Source organism: Terrapene carolina, unplaced genomic scaffold (genome assembly GCF_002925995.2).
Source record: "Terrapene carolina triunguis isolate 2854851 unplaced genomic scaffold, T_m_triunguis-2.0 Scaffold53, whole genome shotgun sequence".
Taxonomy (NCBI): Eukaryota; Metazoa; Chordata; order Testudines; family Emydidae; genus Terrapene; species Terrapene triunguis.
Window position 1 is genome coordinate 11832793 of NW_020664404.1, and position 9715 is coordinate 11842507.

Here is a 9715-nt window from a genome sequence, read left to right on the forward strand (position 1 = left end):
ACAGATGCTACATCGAATGTCCAGTTCATTGATCACCACATTAGCAGCACCTCTCAGATCCCAGGACAGGAGCTGGATCTCACCACCATCTTTTCCGGTGAAGCTATCTTCTCAGATAGCTTTTTGGATTCTCTCTTGTCCACTGTAAGTACATCACTGACTCCTGTAACTGGTTGCCTCATAAACAACCACTCGCTAGGACAGGGACAACCGATCAAGGAACATAGCAATTGCCATATGGGATAAATCCACTAAGTCTCTCATCCTGTCTCCAAAAACAGCCAATACCAGCTGCTTCAGACCAAGATGCAAGAAACCCTGCAGTAGGCAGTGATTGGATTAGTGAGAGCTTGGCTTATGCCCTAATGCAGGAAGGTTTATAGCTCTTCCAAAACTCTTGTATATTTTTAATCCTTTACATTTTATAGCTCTAGATATTCCTGTTATCCAGATAAATGTTTACTCCTTTTTTGAATCCTGCTCTTGGCCTCAATGATATCTTGTGGCATTGAGTTCCACAGGGTTATGGGAATCTGGAGAACCATAAGTTCCAAGAGACATCTCATTCAGCGCACACCATTATCAGCACTTTCATTCTCTACGCCCGGGGTTCTCAAACGTCCTTGCACCGCAACCCCCTTCTGACAACAAAATTACTACACGACCCCAGGAGGAGGAACCAAAGCCTGAGCTTGCCCAAGCCCCACTGCCCTGGGTGGGGGTGGGCCCAAAGCCTGAGCCCCATTGCCCCAGGCGGGGAGGGCCAAATCCAAATCCCAAGGGCTTCAGCCCCAGGCAGGCACCTGTAATCTGATCCCTGCCACCCAGGGCTGAAGCCCTTGGACTTCAACTTCTGGCCCGGGCAGTGGTGCTCGAGCTTCGCTTCGGCTGCAGGCCCCAGCAAGGCTAATGCCAGCCTTGGCGACCCCATTAAAAGAGGTTGTCCCGACCCACAGTTTGAAAACCGTTGCTCTATGCTATATAAATAAGAGTTAGCTGGAGAGTTATTTTATAGTGTTTTCATTAGAGGTTTTTTTGTTTGTTTGTTTGTTTGTTTTTTAAAGAATCCTTACTTGCTGTAAAAGATATTTAGGGTTAGTTTGACACTTTTTTTAGCATGATTTAGATCAGGAGCAAGTTCTTCCTGTGAAGGGAAATGTATTCGTTCAAACCATCATTACCTTTGACACCATTTGGACCCTTTGTTGGAAATCACAATAGTAGTGCCAAAAACTGCATGGCCCATGAAGACTCAAACTTCTTGCTCATCCATGGGAGGGAGGGACAGGGGGAGTGGGGAAAGGTACCTCCAGGTCTGGCTTAAGATGCATTGGTGAGCTGAAGTGTGGGGGGAAATTTGCACAACCACTACCCTGCTATAACTGATGTGGGGATAAACAGAACACTTCATTCTCCAGGGATGTCCGTCTGGCACCAGCATGGAAATTCAATTGGGCTGGATTGCAAAGTGAAGTCAATGGGAGTCATTCTATTGACTTCAGTGGGCTATGTATCATGCCAGTGGTATGTTTTCTACAAAGAGATTTAGGTGTACAACTAATGCTACACGTGTTGCCACAATCATAGACCCTATGTGGTCCAGATGTCTGCAAGCCACATCAGATTAGGACCCTTACAAAAGAGGTAAAGTTTTGAACCTGCAAAAATTGTTGGCAATGGCTCTGTATAACATTTGTATCTTTAAGAGTGTGTTTAACATGGTACATGGGATTGAAAAATATAAGGAGAGCAGAGAGAACATGTCAGTTCCCCACCCCCATAACGTACTCATGTCAGATTGCTGACAGAAGTGAGTGATACTGATGGTAGTGACACAGATGATGGAAAGTGTGGGGCAGTTAAGCCAACATTTTGTCAGCAAGACAGCAGCTCAATTCATAATAAGCCTGCATCTCCCGAACTGGCTGCCCTTCTTTCTTAACTGTGCCACCTCCCATCCCCCTCGACCTTCGGTGCTGCAGGCAAGTTACACGTGACTTGCCTTGGATTCAGGTGTAACAAGATACTGCTTGGGCGGCAGTTTTAAAGAAATTGAATAAATACACAGCAAACCTCTTGAAGGGATAAGCAGTCCGAAAAAAAAGAGTGTCAAGTCCAGTTATGCTTTCCTGAGAAGGCTCCAGTGTTAGGGAAAGTATTATATTGCTGCTAGTCACTGATATGTCAGTCAGCCTGACTGTAATTAAGGATTGCTGGTGTCAAGTGTAAAAGTAACTTGAGATCTAGCATGACCTGTCTTAAAGGATAAAATTTCACTCAGGCTTCAGATCCCAAGTCAGTCCAGGAATGATCAACTCTCAGGTCTAATTTTTCAGCAGGAGAATGTCTTTGGTCAGATTCAGCTGGTCATTAAATGTAGGGAAGGAGGAAAAGAGACATGAGATTTAGTCAGGCAGAGGGTTGGGAAAAGCAAAGCAAGCAAATGAGAATAAAGACTAGAGGAAAGCATTCAGCCGTTAAATATCATCTCCGCTTTCCCATCATTGTGAAGATCTGCTGAAAGTTCCTGGGTTTTTGAGGCTGCCTGAGAGCCAACTTGTTGTTTTCCTGTAACTGGAAAGGACGGTGCTAGAGAGGCCAGTGTGGAGGAAAAGCAAGACAGTAGATTCCGTCAAGTGAAGCATAACCCCCTCGGAAGTCCGAAGTAGAAATGGCTCTCGCGCTAACCTGATACTTGATGGCTAGCTGGGCAGAAAGGAGCTATATAGTGCAAGAAAAGAGAGAGGATGGTTTTGTGGTTAAGGCACTAAAAAGAGAGGGGCAACTCATGCAGGGCCTGGTTTGCAAATACTCAGCACCTACAATTGGTCTGGATTTTCCATCATGCTCAGCACCCAACGTGGAGTTGATGGGACTAACTGGGTAACTGCTCAATAATGTGAGAATAGGGTTGACAGCCTGTCCTGTCCTAGGCAGTGGCATTCCAAGGGCATCCACACTCTTCAGGCCGTAACCAAATAACAGATGGAGAAGTCAGTAGTGTTTCCCCCTTTCATCACAAGAACTTGGCTCCTTTACAATGAGCTTGGAGATCCATTTTATGCACGCTGAAACTTGCCTGCGTGCATATACTCTTACACATCTCTTTACTTGTTTTGCCCCTTTCAAACTTCTACAGTATAACTGAGCAAAGAAAGTACAGAATGAGGGTGACATGCAAATCCTATTAATTCACCCAAGTATGGAAATACAATTCTTTTGATGTCAAAAAGTACAGCAACGATATGTTAAATAGCTCAGTGCTCTTCAGTTAAATATGTAAAATGCAGATTCCTCTGGAGCAGTATCACTTCAGAATAACCCTGCACTACAGCTCCTTACTTTAAAAGGCTGATAATTACTCTAACAGCATTATAGCCTTTTGCCCAACAACGTGTTCATATGTTCTTAAGCGGATTTGAGTTTAGCTTGGATTTAGTAACACCATTCCTTCTCCACAGCTTGTTTAGTTTTTCCTCCTGAGAATGCAGGTGACAGATTCCATAAGATTGCTACATGTGGGAAATGAGTTTTTGAGAAAGAGTAGAAATTAAATTATTTGATGCATTGAGATTATGGACAGAGGGAATCGATTCAGATAAACATAAGAAAAATGCTACCCTCCTCCCCCCCCCCCCCCCTTCTCAAAAACACCCTCCCCTTTTTTTTACCTTTGCCAAAATCCTGTTTTTCCCCCCCCCCCCCCCCCCCCCCCCCCCCCCCCGTTTCAGGGTGTGCTTTACAGTTTCTCCAGAGAGCCTCCTTCTCTAGGTTAAATGGCTGGCCCTGATTCTCCTTGTGGAGTTGCTTACCTTGTGAAGAGTGTGTTTCAGAAGCTATCTTTCTGAGCTGGTAGTATTTTTTGCCCACTATTATTGGTATAAATGAATTCACAAAGTGCGGGGCAATAGAGGATCAGGCCCACTGCGTCCTGCAGAGTTTGGACTATACACTTATTAAGTATTCTATTTTGCCACTCTGGGGTGATATTTTGAAAGCTCTGTGTTAGTTCTGTCTTCACTAGTCTTCTTCCAAAACAGAGGGCCCATGAAGCTAAAGCGCCCTGCATAACTTTAAAAAATATAGCCACATAATTAGGGTGCTGTGCTTGGAATCAGAAGACCTGGGCTTTCTTTCCATTACTATCACTGACCTCTGTGTGACCTTGGGCAAGTCTTTTCACTGCTTGCTGCTTCTGTTTCCCCTTTAACCCATTGTCTGACTTGTCTATTTAGACTGTAATCAGAGATAGATGGGAATTTGTCAACTAAATATTTTTTCATTGGAAAATACAAATTCATCAAAACCAAAACTTTTCTCAGAAAAGGGTTAGTTTCAATGAATTTCCTGTTTTGAAAAAAATTTAAAAATAAAAGTTTCAAAATTGCCAAAATGTTCCCTTTTTGACATTTTCTAAGTGAAGTGTTCCATTTTTTGACTCCAAACAACTTTTTGTTTAGAAATTTAAGATAATTTATTGCAAAAAGCATTTAAGAAAATAAAAAGCTCAAAATCAAAACGAAATGTTTCTGTTGATCCAATTCAATTTCACACACCCCTCCCCTAGATTTCTGGTTCATTAAGATTGCTGAGATTTTTTTCACTTTTTGTCCTGATTCAGGACAGGAATTCTTTTTCGTTTTCATCTAATTTGTGGAGGAGGGGGTGGCAGGGCTGATGAGGGAGGGGGGAGAAATCCCATTTTCTGACCAGGTCTAGTCAAAACACTGGAGCACACACTGTGGAGAATAATCCTGCACTGGCAGGGATTGCTGTACTAGAGGTACCCAAAGGTCATTTCCATCTTAAAGTGATAGGGTGATCGCTTTTGTCAGCCTGACAAGAACTGGAGGTTTTCCTGTCTGATGTGACCTTCCTTTCCAGACCTACCGTAACCACCACATCTTGGCTCTGCTCCAGACTCTGGTGACGGGTGGGACAAGCCCTGAACTGGAGGAACAGCTAGCAGAGAAGAATATGCTGAGTGGCAGTTTCAACAGCATGGCATACGTGGCCCCCAGAGCTAGGTGCAAACTTGCGCTTGTGCCACTGTCCAAGAGACTGTTAACGGATTCCCAGGTGAGTTACAGCACAGTCTTGATAGTGTTGCCCTTTGTGGGCTTGGTTCTGATCTCACACTGGTGTCAATTAGAAGTAACTCCCCTGAAGTCAATGGAAACCCAGTATTGAGAGTACAATCAGGTCCCATATCACTATCAGTGCAGCAGTGTGAACAGACTAACCTGTGTATATGACATGTCCTGTATCTCAGTGTTTTATGGGGTAAATATTTCATGACCTCGCACTGAATAGTGAGTTGGTTACTAGGTGCAGTCAGTAAATAGCTCCTCCCTTATCCAGCCTCACCACCTATGCAGTCTGGTGCCAACTTCTATTACTACTTGGCAACAGTGGGCCAGATCCTCAGATGGCTGTAAATTGTCCCATTTACACCTGCCGAAGACCTGCTCCAGTACCACTAAGATACAAGTGCACTTAGTTTGGGCCACACCTGTATCGCAGGATAAATCGTCCTGCTTCTTCAGTCTTTCGTATTATGTCATGTGCTGACAAGTACCATTGCATACAAGTGCAGGGTGGCCTGAGGGTTATACGGCAACACAGTGCAACAAGCACCATTTCCACTCCATGAAACAATATCACTAACTAAGGAATAGCACAGGCTAGCAGTGATGCAGGATCAAGAGTGGGACTCAAATTTAGACGCCCGTGTGACACAGCTCTGAGATAGCCCATGAGTGGCCAGTGGTGACCGTCTCAACAATATCCTTTATTTTTATAGCAAGATATTTTGGAACTTTAATAAGAATATGATGAGATACAAAATATCCCATGATTCAATTGTATAGCTGGGATATTGGCTGTCCTAATATGATATTTAGTATCAGAGGGGTAGCTGTGTTAGTCTGGATCTGTAAAAAGCGACAAAGAGTCCTGTGGCACCTTATAGACTAACAGACGTATTGGAGCATAAGCTTTCGTGGGCGCACCCAGATGCGCCTGACAAAGTGGGTATTCACCCATGAAAGCTTATGCTCCAATACGTCTGTTAGTCTATAAGGTGCCACAGGACTAATATGATATTGACTCTCTGGCCTCCTGCAAGTCTCAGAGTGAAATATCACTTGAATCACCCTCTATCAACTTATCCTCTTGTTGGTCTCTTACCAAAATGCTGGTGCCTACTGACCAGGGCCTGGCCTAGATGTGTCTCTTTCTCTTCCAAAGATACCTGGCTTCCTTTGGCCCTGATTGCTGTCCACGGTCATCTCTCCAGTGGTCATTATTGTCTCCTTCATACAAATCCACAAGGACTAATGGAGGGGGGTGGGAGGTGAGGAATCCTGGCATGTACAATGTACCAAGGCTAGTGAATGTGACTCTCAAGGCTAGGCAATGATCATCCTTATTAAGCATTTTGAAAACCACTCTCCAAATTAAGGCCCTGATTCAGCAAAGCCCTTCAATCAATGGGAGGACTTAAGCAAGTGCTTAAAGTTAAGAACCTGCTTATGTACTTTGCTGAATCAGAGTCTAATTTCTTTGGCTTGGCTTTTCTCTGGCTGCTGAGTGTGAAACACAACCATTCCCACATGCTCTAGTGGAGATATAAGACTGAGCTGACATATGTAAAATTCAGGTTCATTAAATTGGATCTGAATCTGTGGCTAAGGGTGTCAGATATCCTTACTTAATATTACTTAGACTGTAAACTCTTTGGGGCTGGGTCCTTTTTTTATTCTATGGTTCTACAGCACTAAGCACTATGGGGTTCTGGTCCATGACTGGGGCTCCTCGGTGCTACAGAAATACCAATAATAATAAATCTGCTAATCGACTGATCTCACCAGAGGGCTGAACGACCACTCCAGCTAAGAGTACTTTTTGTTCTCTCACTGCAGGATTCCTTTGGAGACATTTACTGCAAAGCATTAGACTTGTTTGGAATTCTTTGCTTTGGACTCTACCGTCTGACAGAAGAGCCCAATCCATACAGGAATAGGGGAGTGCATTTTATTTGAAACTATGTTTTATATTTACTTTGGTTTGAGCTGGGCAAGAAAAATCCAAAAAATATCTGTTTAATCAATCATAATCATAATGCAGCAATTATTTTAGATGGTGGGAAAGGAGATAGAATCAATTTTGGAGTGCTCATGAAAATAAAGGAGTCACAGCATTCACTAGTTACATGTGCAGTGCAGGCAGATGAAGCTTTCATGTGGCTCTAACAAGACACCTAAGTCTTGATTTGCAGCTCAGATGCTAACCTTAATCTTAAACTAGAGCAGCCCCATCTGTTCCAGTGCTGTGCCTCCATGATATCCTAATTCTGGTCCCTTCCCCAGTTCTGAGTCAAGCTAAGCACCCTTGTTATGGCCCTGGGTATCCCCTGAATAAAGACCTTTAGATATATCTAATTCTGTGGTGGTTACGGTGCCTACTATGGGCTAGCATGAGAGACAAAGATGCTTATTTAATGTCTGATTATTCTTTACGTGTGAACACTGGCCGTTAGCAAGAAGCCAGAGTGTGACATTAGTGGGGTTGTCCAAATTCATAGATTCCACAGATTTTAAAGTCAGAAGAGAGCACAATAATCATCTAATCTGATCTCCAACATGACCAAGGCCAGAGAATCCCACCCAGTGATTCCTAAAATGAGGCAAAAATGTTGGTTGAACTAGAGCAATTCTCTTAAAAAGACACCCACTCTCCAAGTGATAAAGCACTTTATCACATCCCTTGGTAATCTCTTCCAGTGATTAATTAACCTCACTTAAAAACTTACATCTTACTCCTAGGTATAAGTGAGGGCAGAAGAAAGCCCTGTGAATGGTACCATATAGTATGCATCTTCTAATTCAGGGGGTGATAACCTTCGGCAAGAGGCCCAACAGGGTAATCCGCTGGTGGGCACGAGACAAATTGTTTACATTGACCGTCCACAGGCACGGTCCCCCGCAGCTCCCAGTGGCTGCTGTTTGCTGTTCCCGGCCTATGGGAGTTGCGGGAAGCAGTGGGCCGCAGAGACGTGCTGGCTGCCGCGTCCCACAGTTCCCATTGGCCGGGAACAGTGAACCGTGGCCCCTGGGAGCTGCAGGGGGGGGGCCTGCAGACAGTCAATGCAAACAAAATGTCTCACGGCCCGTCAGCAGATTACCCTGATGGACCGCATGCCGAAGGTTGCCAACCCCTGTTCTAATTATTCAAAAGGATTTTTCAAGTGCAGTTAGACATTGCAAAAAGCTGCTATTCCCTAGCTGTCCTGAGCATTACTTAGCAAAGGTCAAAGGAGCCCACAGAGTTGTTGGATTCTCATGTTCTGGTGCTTTTCCAGGTATGTAATTGCTCGGCCCCCAAATGATTTCAAGATGTTACCTACGGATATGCTGTTTTGCGTTGTCCCATTCAGCACCACAGCAACTAGTGACCTGTCAGTTTGTGAGGAGGATCTTTCACCAAGGAGGCATCAGAGCCATATGGACAGCTCCAGAAAGCAGAATGAAGTAATATTGTGATGTATTCCCTGGAAATAAAAAAGAATGTATTGGTTACTAAGACCCCACAATGAGCTTTCTTGGTCATTTTTTCCAAGGGATGTAGCAGGCAGTTTGAAATGCTTAAACATTTCATGAGCAACTGTGTAACCACTCAGGCTGGGATTTTCAAAAGTGCCTACAGAAGTTAGGCATCCATGTTAACCTTTGACCCATGACCTGAACTCAGATGATCAGGTAAATAATCATTTACATCTTAGCAAGCATCTTAACTCTTTCTAAATTAACACCAATGAAACTCAAGTTCTCATGCAAAGTAGGAGTAACCAAAGAAAAGTAAGGATTATTTTCAAATAGGCTTTGCAGTAGACCTGGGGCACAGTATTTAGCTTGGGGCCTAGTAGTAGTAATTCTTAGAATGAGGCCACATTAGGCCTAATGTAAGTTAGCATATGTAAATAACCTTGGGTTAGAAGATTTAGCAATATGTATCCTGTGACAGACTGTTAGACTGCAAAGGCTGTATTTAGCCAGACTTCCTTAATGTCATTGAACAGAGAACCTTCTACCCTTACGACAATAGTGGGAATACCCAAAATAGATAGCCCAAATGCCCAAGTATAGACAAGAGGTCGAGACTTAATCAAATATGGTCTCAGAAGTAGGTGGATGTAAGGAATAGGGGTGTAAAGGGGTATTGAACCTGAGCCATGGCAAGAATTCAGGATGACAGGATGGTGTCAACCTTAATGTTTTTCTCTCCTTAAGGGGAACCCACAGCCCCATGGATTCATGAGTATACAATATGTGGATTCTGCTGCTGTTCATGTTTTTCTAATTTTGTGATTTTGCTTATAATGATCGTGGTATTACTAAAATTCATGAAATCTTTGTGTCTCACCAATCATCTTCTTCATAATTAATCTCTAAGTAGCCACCAAAGAAAGAGGCTGTTATTAGTGACAAGTGCATTCTGCACCTCAAATTAATCATTAGGCTACACCCCGCTTGCGGGGAAGTTCAATGGAAGTTGGGCTCCCAGTTCCCAGCTCTACCTTTGAAAGTAACCCATCTGTCCCCAATTAGCATTACCCACTTATTACTGACAAGGTATCTCCCCCTTGGTTCTCAGGCCACACACAGAGCTAAGGCATGTAACAGTTTTCCCTTCTAGACAGAAACAGGGATAGAAA

General features: G+C 43.6%; 1 protein-coding gene across 1 annotated transcript in view; it reads left to right on the forward strand.

The window, feature by feature from the left end:
- KCNU1 (potassium calcium-activated channel subfamily U member 1) overlaps window positions 1-8543 on the forward strand; it is an 85519-nt gene extending 76976 nt beyond the window's left edge. The window contains exons 23-26 of the mRNA XM_026657240.1: window positions 5-144; window positions 4885-5079; window positions 6924-7030; window positions 8363-8543. Coding sequence (XP_026513025.1) covers window positions 5-144; window positions 4885-5079; window positions 6924-7030; window positions 8363-8543 — 623 coding nt within the window. The remainder of the gene's footprint in view (window positions 1-4; window positions 145-4884; window positions 5080-6923; window positions 7031-8362) is intronic.
- Window positions 8544-9715: the final 1172 nt, after the last annotated feature.